The following is a 13090-nucleotide window of genomic DNA, read 5'->3' as shown; positions in this document are numbered from 1 at the left end:
AACTTTTGACAGACTTAGTTAAAATGGACATGGATATACATTTATAAATGAGATTAAAAGAATGAAAGACTGAGACAATTGTCTAAGAAAGAAAAGATTTAAATCATTGTGACAAACTAAAATAAAAAATGAATTTTTATTAGGTGCATATATGTTCAATAGTAAATTAAGGTGTATTTTCACTTTTCACCCCTTATTTAAAGTATAAGTTATAACAAGTTAGTTCAATTGAATTCAATGTTACTATATTTGTCTATTTTAAGTATTGTCAGCACTTTCACTCTAATATTATCACTTGTAAATAATAATGACTTAAATTTACAAGTTGAACTAACTTGTTAACTTATACTATTCGTTTGATTGATGATACTAAATAATAGTAAGAAAATTATTTTATAGTGTAAACTTTTAAGAAATGTACAATATCATTTTCATGATAATAAAATTTTGTAAAATTTTTTTTTTCGTATTTCTCCACTAGTACAATATTTAAATGACTATTTTTTAAAAAAAATAATGTAATTAACCAAACTCATTAAATTTGTCGATAATTACAACAATTTTTTATTATCTTAACACTATTTAAAATCAACAACCTAAAACGCCCATGAAATGGGTAGACATACGTAGCCTGGACTAGCCTGAAATATGAACCAGTGGTTGGTGACTTGGTTCTATAATTTCTAAACTTAGGCTGTGGTCAATTTGTTATCCAGATTAAGTTGCTGCATAGGAAGGTGTGATGATAAGAAGAAGCATCCCAACACAATACTCACATGTCCTGGTGAAAATGCACCACCTGTTTTTTAAGATTATAATATTGATTTGCAGTTAAAAGAAAAAAATTTAAAATATAAGTATATTATATGATAAAGAAAGAAAATAAATTTGTAAATAAGATTAAAATAATAAATAATAGTACTATTCCTAAAAGAAATGGTGCAAAATAAATACTTCCTTCATTACACAATTGACAATATTTATTATTCCCTTATATTTTTTTAATCAGTTCCATTTGACTTTTTATCAATTTTTAGGTGGGTCAAATGAGATCACTTAGAAAGGAGAGAGAAAGGGTGATAAGTAAATTGTTAATTTTTTTGTTAGATTAATTGTAATAAAGTAATTTGAGTAATGGTAATAAGATTAAAAATACATACTATAAATAGAAATAAGGCTAATAGGGTGATTTAACCTTATTTGGAAATGAGACTAATAGGGAGAATAGGAGGAATACATTTCTTTTTGCATGTAATTTAATGTATATTTTAATTTATTGATATTAAATATAATTTTTGACTAAACGGAAAATTATAAAAATTAAATATTAAAAAATTGGGTTTTAAAAGGGAAAAAAAGGATCTCATATGACTATATTTTTTCTTACGCATGAGTCATAGTCATAGACTCATCATTTCTAAAATAAGATTGAAGATGAAAAATGTTACTGTAAATGCAGGAGTATTATACAATAGAGAAAGTAAAATGGAAAATATAATCAATTTCATAGGGATAGACGGTTACTATCTTAATAGGGCGAGAGAATAAGATGATTACGTGAGAATCATTGGTAAAGTGTTAATTTAAGTGATCAAATCGATTTCGAGTCACGTACTCCAGATTTTTGCAAATAAAATTTTACGTTTTCATTAATTTTTAGATAATTTTAAATGCATTTTGAAATTAAATCAAGTCGTAAGTCATTTACTCCGGTAGACACGAAATTCGATTCATAATATCAGGATTAAAATGAAATGCTAAAATACGTGAATTATGCAGAGTCGCACACGACACCTTCATTAAGACACCCCATCTCAATTTTCAACAAACTAACTCATTTATCGTCACTCTCATATCATTCAATTGAAGCTGCATTTCTAATCTTTGATCGAGTAAAATGAAGGGTAAAACCACCATTGAAGTTGGTTCTGATGGTGTTGCTGTCATCACCATCATCAATCCTCCCGTCAATTCTCTTTCTCTTGATGGTATTCTTTTTTCCGTTCTTATTTTTGATTTCATTTTCCTTTTAAAAAATTTTTTTTGGGGCTTTTTGGTAGGAATTTTGATTGATCTTGTTTAATTTTGATCACCTACACCTGCTACTACTATGTTGTTTTGATTTTTGTGGGCTGATGTATGATTTGTATTGCATATCCTATTTTTGGGTTTAATTTATTGATTGAAATCAGATTGGTTTTGTATTTTTATATTAATATCCTGCCTCCATTTACCAATTTACCAACCCAACACTATAGATCAAGTTTGTGTTTGGATTGACGGAATTGGAGAGAAAGGGAGAGGAGAGATTTGAGTACCAATTTTGGAAGGAGAAATTTGTAAGGAAGAGAATTAAAGTCATTCGGGTGTTTGAAGTATCCAAGTTCTTATCCAGGTATTAGCATTAATAAGCAATTTGGTATTTGCTTTCTCTTTAGCATGCTAGCCTTCGAGAAATGCTGTGAAGTTATCAGGGGGAAAGCCAACCGAATCCTTGAACTGTGTCCGTTAAAGCATGCTTATGCTCGGGCCTAATCTATTGGAATTGATTAGGAACCCATGTATTGTAATTAGGACAATCATCTGGACATTGTAGTTAAGAGCTGTTGTGGTTTAGAAGGAATTAAGGCTCATTGTTAAGATGCTCACTCTTAGGTAAAGAACCTAGCTAGGATGCAAAATAAGAGAAATCCTTGCCTTTGAAAGGGTTCCTTCAAAAAGCTTATTATATTAGTAATGCAATCCATGAAGAATTGCATATGCTAATAATCTGTAGTTAGGTGTCATACAATCGACAAGATTAGCTCGTTTATATCTCATTACTTGCTTCCATTCGTTATTTATTTTTTCACTATTGGCATCCGCATATAATTGTGTGAACTGTAAGCACAATGTTTTGCAAATAGGTAACCATTTACTGGGGAAAGAATTATTTTAAGATCTCTGATTCCAAAAAGAGAAGAGGAAACAAGGGATATATTCTATTTATTATTAATCTCTGCGAGATTAGGTTTTTGACAATGATTGTGACTTCAGTAAAATACATTTGGGTACTCTCATTTTGAATAAAAGTACAATTGTTTTTGCTTATGTTAAAGCTCGTCCCTTGATATGTCGGTCATTATTGTTTTGTTCATCATATTTTATAGTTTTAGATCCTACTGCGCCTGCCATGCTGGTTAATGAATTCTGTAATAGAATTGCTTACCTAAACCAAGTTCTTCATGTGCTAAAATAAGAAAGAACTGCCGTTAAGTGAAGTGATCGATTCTAAATCAACCTCAAATTCCAAAAATTTTAAAATCTTGAGTGTGTCACAACAATCTTAGTTTTAAAAGGTGCAGAAGGGTCATGAAGTTTAAGTGTACGGCGAAAGCATGAGCTTTTTGTCTGCAACACCCACCTTTTTGCTCAAGAACTTATTTTAAAACTTGAAAGGCGTATTTGATAATAAAAATAATGTTACTCATAATATAATCGCATAAAAGTTTTCAGATATTCGTTATCATTGCGCTATAACTAATATAGCACAAAATGGCACAAGAGGGTACCTAAATCTACATTCAAAAGCTTTTTGTCTAATTGTTCTTTGCGTCAAATTGTTAATAAAGAAGAACAGTAGTGAAAAAAAGAAAAACAAGAGTGTATAAAATAAAGAATATAGAAGAATAAGCTAGAAAATTCGAAGAATAAGCTAGAATATAGAAGAATATAGAAGAACAAGTGAACCATGAAAAAGAACAAAAAGGGAAAAAATCCACAATAAGTAGACAAAATTGAAGAAGTTGAAAGAAGACAAAACGAAAAGAAAGAAGAAGACATGAAATTAAAGAAGCCCATAGAAAGAGAAGGAAAAAGTGAAGAATCTAAAAGAAGAGAAGAAAAATGATAGTGGGAGATAAGTCCACTAATTTTTTGTTTCCTTTTAATAGCTACACTTCTCCTAAATAGCTCTCACATAAAAGGTTGAAGTGTAACTATTAAAAAGAAACAAAATAGAGTGACACTTTAAGAAGATAAATCCTTTTCAATTGGTTTTTCTTTTTTTTTTTCTCTCCAAAAAGAAGATAAATCTTTTTCAATCATATTGTTCAAACTTCAATGACAAATTATTAGAGAATATTTTCTTACAAAAAGTAACAGAAGCGCATAAGATGTTAAAGCGCATAAGGCGTAAAAAAGCGCATAAATGTTGATTAATTTTTTAGAGCTAATTCATTGTGGTTGAGGTCATATGTCATCATTTTGTTTTAAATCTTTCAATATTTGTTGGTTCTTGTTGTTAAATGATCACTGTTGTTGTTTCTTATTGTTATATGATCACTGTTGTTGTTTCTTATTGTTATATGATCCCTGTCATTTTGTTTAAAATCTTTCAGAATATTTGTTGTTTCTTATTGTTGTATAATTTCTGTTTTGATAGTGTTGCAAAGCCTGAAACAAAATTTTGATGAGGCATTAAGAAGAAATGATGTCAAGGCGATTGTAGTTACAGGTGGATTTTTTATATCATTCATTACATAGGTCAAATTTTTAGTTTGGTGATATTCAATCATAAATTTTGACGGTTACTTCGGATAGGTGCCAAGGGAAAGTTTTCTGGTGGTTTTGATATTACTGCTTTCGGTGGAATTCAAGAGGGAAAGAGTACGTCACATTTTCATTCCCATATTCATGTGGATTATGGGAGGATATTGTTTATTTTATTTCTCAATGTCAGTAACAATCTTTATTGACTTGATTGTAACTGTTGGCAGCTGCATCACCTAAGCGTGGCTTTGTGGCAGTGGAGGTCCTTACAGACACGGTTGAAGGTGTATTTATAGTTACAATTTTTAGGAGAAGAAAATATCATTTGTAACCTATTTGTTTGACACTTCTTTTTTTATTTATTTTTTATTTTATTTTTGTTTGTATGGGGATGGGTGTTATAGCTGCAAGAAAACCTTCGGTTGCTGCTATTGATGGATTAGCATTAGGTGGAGGTTTAGAAGTTGCAATGGTAAGAGTTCATTTTTCCTTTATAAAGATAAGATGGTTGTTACTTGTTACAGTGACTATTATATGAACTATTATATATTTCCCTCTACAACACTAGTTTGCTTTACTTCTTGACAGGCTTGTCATGCACGAATATCTACTTCCAATGCACAATTGGGTTTGCCTGAACTTCAGCTTGGAATAATTCCTGGATTTGGAGGTATTGCCTTTTCTTTTGTTGCTTCTACTTTTGTTTGGCTTAATAGTTTGTTTCAAGGCCACAAATTTGAACATCTTAAATTCACTACCCTTCAAATATATCCTTTTTAGAGTGCTAGTGTGCAACATCTATAGTGTCCCATGTTCTTGTAATAAACCCATTGTTGAAGTGTTCTATTATATTTTATGAATTATCTCAATGGAATTATCTTTTCACTAGACGCTAGTAGGTAGCTGATATTTATAAATTATTTATTTGTTCCTTCTAGGAAATTGGAAAGTACTGAGTTGGTTAGTATATTCAATTTAGTATTTATAAAGGTAATGTTTGTCATAATACACTTCTCTCTTTTTTTCGTAGAAGCTAACTAATTACGATACAACACTCTATTACCCCAAAGCCACTAAGAGGTTCTGGACTAGATAGGTTTGAGGCCTTTGGGGGTCAGTGCAACCTTGCCCTTGTAATTACAAAAAGGTGATTTCCAACAATCAAAACCAAAACTTTACAGTTATGAATAGCAATTAGAACATTAATGATTAATGTTCAAATTTCCTAGTAGTGTGTATCAATGCACCAGCTAACATGCTCATTAAACACAACCAAGCTATTGACATAATAAAACAAGGACAAGGGAGTATGGGACAGTGATGTGACATATCTTTTTCGAGCTCAGCAAGCTGAAGGGAGAGAGTGCTCATGATTTAAGAACCATTTTGCAATAGTCCATAATGTCCGAAACTAAAGAACTATAAAGCTTTGGATCTGTCAAGAATGCTTGTTTTATAAATAATTAAAGCTTTCCTTACAATCCATCCTTCATCCTCAAGGACCCGAGCCTCTAAATCTCTGCTCTGGCCTCCACTCTGCCAGTGAGGTCAGAATCCAACTAGACATAAAAAACATGAACTAGCCAGTAACAACTGCCGTCAGACGACTTGCCCGAAAGCATCCCTACTAGCCTAATACTGCCCTATCTCTAGCCCTTCTAAAAACCACCCCCACACTCGATAGTTGATATGCACCCATTACATTTTATTTAGAAGGATGCAAGAGTGTTTTGAGTGTGGAGTGATCTTCGTTAGCACTGGGGCTTTTCTTGCCAATGGTGTTGGTGATTCCTCATTCCCATCTCAATTTTGGTTGTTTAGGAGGTTGGTTGGTGGTTCACAGGTGGTCTGCGTGTTTGACCTCCAAATGGACAAACAAAACCAAAAATTTCATGCATCAAACTTGAAAAGTATTCACAATGACCATTGATCAAGAGTATAGTTCTCCTTTGATCAACATGATTAGGCTATGACAAATAGACTCTAATGAACTTAAATTAAATCCAAATTCGCAGAAGTTTCAGTGTAAACCCAAAATTCTGATCCAACTTGACCCATCAAAGAGCAAGATAAAAACCCTAAGAATAAGCGAGCGTCTTTTCCGTACCAATTCTACAATGGAAATAACTGAATTAGATTGAAAAGTAGCAAAGGAAGAGGAAGAGGATGGAGGCAACAATGGGGGTGAGGACTTCAAGGTTTTTGTTTTTTCTTTGGTTAGGTTTTTAATATTTTACAACTAGCAAAATATCTTCCTTGTTTTAAATATCTTAGTTTAAGGTTGTTTAACAGGATTCAGTTACTAAGGTAACAGTCACGGATTTTATAGAATCATAAATAGGGTTGACGGGTGGATTTCTGAATTGTCGTGTCTTCTATACTCTTTAGAGAACTCTTACGAAATTTGAGGTGACCGTAGTATATAGAACTTTCCTTCAACTAAAGAAGCTACGAACTACCTGTCAATGGATGATGGGATTTGATCATTGTGATGCTATATAAACTTGCATAAACTGGGGTACAGTACATGGAAATCTTAGTTTTAATTATTGTTCTCTTGTTTTCTCTTTGGACATGCTGCTGGTGGTCGTTGTTATTGTTTTTGGCTATAGTTTTCTGTAATATTATCCCAATTGGTGTGCTGTTGGGTGTAATGATTTTGAGCAGCCTCCCTTTATCCTAATGGTCCTAATTGTGTCAGGAACCCAACGTCTTCCACGGCTTGTTGGATTAACCAAAGCTCTTGAAATGATGCTGGTATGTGGTTCAACTGTAGAGTTTTAAACATCGTCTTAAACTTAAGCCTAGTCTCACGGTCTCACCCTATTTGTTGCAGATGTCTAAGCCAATTAAAGGTTTAGAAGCCCATAAGTGTGGACTTGTCGATGCAATTGTCCCAGAAAACGAACTGCTCAGTACTGCTCGTCGCTGGGCCTTGGAAATCTTGGAGCGTAGAAAACCGTGGGTTTCAAGTCTGTATAAGACGGACAAGTTGGAGTCACTTGGAGAGGCAAGAGAAATATTGAAGTTTGCGAGGGAACAGGCTCGAAAGCAAGCTCCAAACCTCAAGCACCCACTGGTTTGCATAGATGTTATTGAAGAAGGAATAGCTTCTGGACCTCGGGCGGGCTTGTGGAAGGTTTAGCTTCTAATTCTTGTTCTTCCGGGCTTTTACGTAGAAGTGTATGTTTTGTTATGGCACATTATCAAAGCATCTTAATCGTTGGCAGGAGGCTGATGCATTTGAAGAACTTCTTCGTTCGGATACTTGCAAGAGCTTGGTCCACATCTTTTTTGCTCAACGTGGAACATCAAAGGTTTTTGTTAATCGTTTATTTAAATTCACGAAGAATTTATCTTTTGTCTTCTCTCTTCTAACCTCTTTCCGTTTAGTACATCCCCTCCTGTTTTCAAATATGCCAGAAACCTAATATGCTGGCATGATGATTTATCTATAAGGCCTTCTACTCCTTATGAATGGCTTAACAAGTTATTCTACAAATATATTGTTGATTACAATCCGCAGTGCAGTCAATCGTATACTTCAGGCTAAAGTCTAAAAGCTTGCTGAAGTCGAAGTCTTATTTTCTGATTTCTTGCATATCTAAAGAAATCACCTAGAGAAAAGCATGCAAGTATGGAATGCATGCAATCTGTTTTAAATATTCGTTTAAAGCATTATCTCCTGGAAGTTCACCAACAAATTCTTTGCATGTTCATATGCATGGTTTCATTTGAGCATGCATGAGGAGAGGGGTTTACCAGTTGCTTTTAGTGAATTGTACTATATAAACAATTGACGCTAAAAATATGTTGGGTTGGCTTACTGCTGCATTTAGTATTTGAGTCTGCATATCTATTGCCACTGATGGGTTTACACAATATTCTTGAATCCTGAAACAGGTCCCTGGTGTTACTGACTTGGGTCTATCACCAAGAAAGATAAGGAAAGTTGCTATTCTTGGTGGAGGATTGATGGGATCTGGAATAGCTACTGCATTGATTCTCAGTAACTATCTTGTTATTTTAAAGGAAGTGAACCAGAAATTTCTAGAAGCGGGTATTGGAAGGGTGAAAGGTACTGGTTACATGAGTATTGTATTGAATTTTGTTCATTCTGATGCTTGATCGTTTGTGGAGCTGACTGTTAATCATTTTCATACAGCCAATTTACAAAGTCGTGTCAAGAAAGGAAAAATGAGCGAGGACAAGTTTGAAAAGACTATGTCTCTACTCCAAGGAGCGCTCGACTATTCTAGCTTTAAAGATGTGGATATGGTCATCGAAGTAATGTGTGCTTTTCTTTGTTTTTTGATGAGTTGTGGTTCTTTGATTCGTCTAGATTCAGTTAGATATTTGTGAACTAATTCATATATTGTTGCAGGCTGTCATTGAGAATGTTTCCTTGAAGCAACAAATATTTTCAGATCTGGAAAAGTACTGTTCTCCGCATTGCATACTTGCGAGTAACACCTCTACCATTGATCTGAACCTTATTGGTGAGAAGACTCATTCTCAAGATCGAATTGTTGGAGCCCATTTCTTTAGGTATCTATCTTGTCTACTCTATGGACACTCCTATGTTTACCTTTTCCTTACTCGTGTGCCATCTATATTAGTATAATTAAGTTGTAATGCTTGTAAATCAGCCCCGCTCAAATTATGCCCCTTTTGGAGATTGTACGAACCCAAAAGACATCCCCCCAAGTAATCGTTGACGTGCTAGATCTTGGAAAAAAGATAAAGAAGACACCAGTTATTGTTGGGAACTGTACGGGGTTTGCTGTTAATAGAATGTTTTTCCCTTATACACAAGCAGCTATGCTGCTTGTTGAGCATGGAACAGATTTATATAAGATTGATAAAGCCATCACAAAATTTGGAATGCCAATGGGTCCATTCAGGTAAATACACTGTTAAATCTTATATTTTTCCTTTCTGTTTTACTTCTATTTGGCTGTCGTCTTAATGCTAAAAAAAAACTTCACTATTTTACACAAAACCTCCCTGTACAGATTGATTGACCTTGTTGGTTTTGGAGTAGGCATTGCAACTGCAATGCAGTATATTGAACATTTCCCTGACAGAACCTATAAATCTATGATCATCCCCCTTATGCAAGAAGATAAAAGAGCAGGTAGCAGAATTTCTAATATGAATTTTCTTAATCTGATGTTGATCTCATGTGTAATATGTCTTGGATCCTAATGTTTCTCTCTGTTAGGTGAATCAACTCGCAAAGGGTTTTATTTGTATGATGATAGACGTAAGGCAAACCCAGATCCTGAAGTAAGGAAATATATTGAGAAAGCTAGAGAAATTTCTGGGATCGGCATTGACCCTAAGGTGTGTGTTTGGAATTCTATCATCATTGAGGTCAACAATGGTGGTGTTTGGTGTTTCAAGAATGGTTCTTTTTGTGCTTCAGTTAATCATTTGAGTGCATAATCTGTCTAAGTTCAGTACTGGTCTATTGGAAGATCCAATATACTTGTTCGCTGATTTATATTATAAAGTAAATCACCAAGCTGACTCACATGCTTTTCCTCTGTTCTTTCCTGTGCATTTTCTGTATGCTTGGAACTTTGTGCTCAAATTAGAATGGAAGTTTCAGAAGTCAAAATGTTTTTGGTTAGAAGTGTTTGAAACCGAGAATTTCCTCTTGCAGAAAAAGTAATATTGTAGATTCTGTTGGTTGATCTAACGAATTCGTTGTATACAGCTAACAGTTTATAATAGCCATTTCAAGTCTTTGGCATAGAGCTTATATGGGCCATTTCTTCAACATAATTAGTTAGATTGCATGTAGCTGGGTATGATCAGCTCTACTTTTGCATGTTGAGTATATGGTGCATACCCTGTGCTTACTTCTATTAAAAAATAAGCACAAGTAATAGAGTATACTATGTGCTGCTTGATGCTCTTATCGTTAATGTCTCGCACAAAGTTTAGTCGTCAAGCATTCAGTTCTGTCCTTTAAATATGCTTTGGATCTCAAGCATGATTGACATGTTTTGTTGTAATAGGTCTGAAAGTGTAATCTGAAAATATTTGTTACAATGTTTATTGACGCGGCTCCATACTTTTGGGATTAAGTTTTTGGCATATTTATTTATTGATTGAAACCAACTACTGCGAGAACAGAAATATCTTATTTATCTGTCATTTTTTGGTTTCTCTTTCCTGTAATAATTTGAACACAAATTTTTAGCGACAGCCTTATACAATAATACATGGGATTTATGCTGTTTAACTTATAGAAATTGTAGCGTTAAGTGTCACTCTGGGTTTGTCTTCCACGGTGTTATCATCCCTTTGTTGATGCATAATTCGATGCCTTACTGTACGTTTTGACAGTCTGCATTAGTGTTTGGGGTAATAGATAGATTAAAATTGATCCACATAAAACTTGTGCAACTAAAATTGATTCTTATCTATTATAGACTTTATGTATGTTTGTGTATTTGATCTTATTGATTAAACTGTTCGGCTTCTTTGATAACAGCTTCTTAGTTCATCTAACTAGGTAAAATCCCAAATTTAGTTTGGCCATTCGACATTCCTAAATCTTATTATTTGTCATGTAATCATCACTTTTATTTTGACAATCTTTAGTAGCTACAAACTGACCTGCTTGGTTATGTTTGGCAATTTGGGGATTATAATTTGATTGAGCTATTGTAAGCAGTACTGCTTCCTCCGAGTCCTGATCCTATTAGGATGATTTTCTTGAATCAATGCAACTGTCAGTTGAGTTATTTGTAAAGCAATCATCTAACCTCTGCGCCTTTACATCAACTTTTGGGTTGCAGGTAGCAAATTTATCCGAGAAGGACATAGTTGAGATGATCTTTTTCCCAGTGGTCAATGAGGCTTGCCGAGTTCTGGCAGAAGGAATTGCTGTTAAGGCGTCAGATCTTGATATTGCTGGTGTCATGGGAATGGGATTCCCTCCATATAGGTATTGCTTTTTGCTTTTCTTATTTATTTTAAAAAATGAAATTCTTGCAAGTCAAGAGCATTAAACTTTGTAGTTTGTACTCATGTTATTTGGGATGTTTTTTGAAGATGGAAACTGATAGCATTCATTTAATTTCAGAGGAGGGATTTTGTTCTGGGCTGACTTGCTGGGATCAAAGTATATCTATTCAAGGCTGGAGAAATGGTCCAAACAATTTGGAGGGTTCTTTAAGCCTTGTGCCTACATGGCTGAGAAGGCCTCCAAAGGGGCTCCTCTGGTAAGTAGTGTCTCATTCACCGCACTGAAAAATGTTCACTGCAATTTGGCATCATGATATTGTCACAATTTGATCTTCGCATGCTTATATTGTTTATTCATGCATCAGATTATATATGTAATTCATGGATTGTCCAAAATCTTGTGAAAGTTGTGTCTTTTAGTGTTTTAAGTGGTAAGAATACTGGCGTCCCAGTTCCATCCCCTTCCTTCCCCTTTCAAATAAAAGTAAATACCGCACGCTTTCTTCTTGGTTATTTTTGCTGCGAACTAAACCACGTGTTTTGTGAATTGTGGAGCCTGAATATTAAGTCATGATGTTTTGATGTAATGTTGTATCATCATCATCTTACCTAGTGGATTCCGCTCATAGGAACTAATTTCCTATAATTAGGGTCTTGGGAGGGAAATAAGGCGCAACTCATACCCATTAAGGAGAGTGCGGCCAAAGAGTCACTCGGTTCTTTTTTTTTGGGGGGGGGGGAGGAAGAAGGGGGACAGTCAGATGTACGCGATCTTCCCTTGTGATAAGACGTTGTTTCCGATTGACCCTTGATAGCAGTGAAACTTGTACCAATTGATAATCACCTCCATTGTTTTTGGTATGATATAGTATTTGTCAATCTCGCATTCTCTCCCATGCTTACTACTGTTTTATAAACACTCCTGTTGAGGGGGAAACAGATATTTGACTTATAGTATTTCATGATTTATCCCAAATCCTATTATTATCTTGTGTAAGCATCTTCTTACGATTGATGGTTGGTAACAAATTCTACTCTTCTGGTTTTTTTTTGTAGAGTTCTGGACCAATGGGCAAGGCAAAATCGCGACTGTAAGGGCAGACGAGGCTGATTCGATAATCTTCCGTTTAGTTTTTACTGCTATCTACACTATAGGTGTCTAGGTTGTTTGAAACACTAGCAAAGACCTGGCAATGGCTTCACAGCTGTGAGGCTAACTGTTGTATTAATATGAAAACTGTTGTCTGTTGTCACTTGTATAAGCTTTCACTATTTAGGGGTTATGTTTATTTTTGCAATAAAATGGCATCCTAAGTGACATAACCTTTGATTAAAAAAGTGTACATTGTTGTCGCTAAATTTCTGTGATACTGTGTTTGGATAAAAAGAAATGGAGGAAAAACAAGAGAAGGAAATGACGGAATGACATTTCCTTCATTTGGATACCAAAAGGGAGGGAAGAAAAAATTGAAGGGAGAGAACTATAAGTAAGAAGTTTTGGTACATTTTTACTAAAATTTTTTCAATATATTGAGTTAAAAGGAAAACTCAATAATCTTTCTTTTGCCACTGCTCCAAA

The 13090-nt window shown here is 34.2% G+C and overlaps 1 protein-coding gene across 1 annotated transcript; it reads left to right on the top strand.

The window, feature by feature from the left end:
• Positions 1 to 1741: 1741 nt before the first annotated feature.
• Positions 1742 to 12870, top strand: LOC130825926 (glyoxysomal fatty acid beta-oxidation multifunctional protein MFP-a). The gene is made up of 18 exons (XM_057691380.1): positions 1742 to 1988; positions 4424 to 4495; positions 4582 to 4647; positions 4758 to 4814; positions 4935 to 5002; positions 5119 to 5200; positions 7232 to 7287; positions 7367 to 7669; positions 7761 to 7847; positions 8434 to 8608; positions 8696 to 8817; positions 8915 to 9078; positions 9180 to 9434; positions 9546 to 9667; positions 9755 to 9876; positions 11343 to 11491; positions 11630 to 11768; positions 12568 to 12870. Exons 1-18 carry the CDS (start codon positions 1898 to 1900, stop codon positions 12604 to 12606), a joined length of 2169 nt encoding a protein of 722 aa, XP_057547363.1. The 5' UTR covers positions 1742 to 1897; the 3' UTR covers positions 12607 to 12870.
• The last annotated feature ends 220 nt before the right edge of the window (positions 12871 to 13090 follow it).

This window comes from Amaranthus tricolor, chromosome 10 (genome assembly GCF_026212465.1).
Source record: "Amaranthus tricolor cultivar Red isolate AtriRed21 chromosome 10, ASM2621246v1, whole genome shotgun sequence".
In the NCBI taxonomy this organism is placed as follows: domain Eukaryota; kingdom Viridiplantae; phylum Streptophyta; class Magnoliopsida; order Caryophyllales; family Amaranthaceae; genus Amaranthus; species Amaranthus tricolor.
The sequence above is the reverse complement of the archived record's forward strand: the minus strand, read 5'-3'. Positions and strand labels throughout refer to the sequence as shown.

What these genes read in the sequence shown, in the direction of transcription:
- LOC130825926 (XM_057691380.1), top strand. Translation starts at nt 1,898, where the DNA reads ATGAAGGGTAAAACCACCATTGAAGTTGGTTCTGATGGTGTTGCTGTC. An exon ending in AATAATTCCTGGATTTGGAG is followed by an intron (nt 5,201 to 7,231) that starts GTATTGCCTTTT and finishes TAATTGTGTCAG; the next exon opens with GAACCCAACGTCTTCCACGG. An exon ending in AAGCTCTTGAAATGATGCTG is followed by an intron (nt 7,288 to 7,366) that starts GTATGTGGTTCA and finishes TATTTGTTGCAG; the next exon opens with ATGTCTAAGCCAATTAAAGG.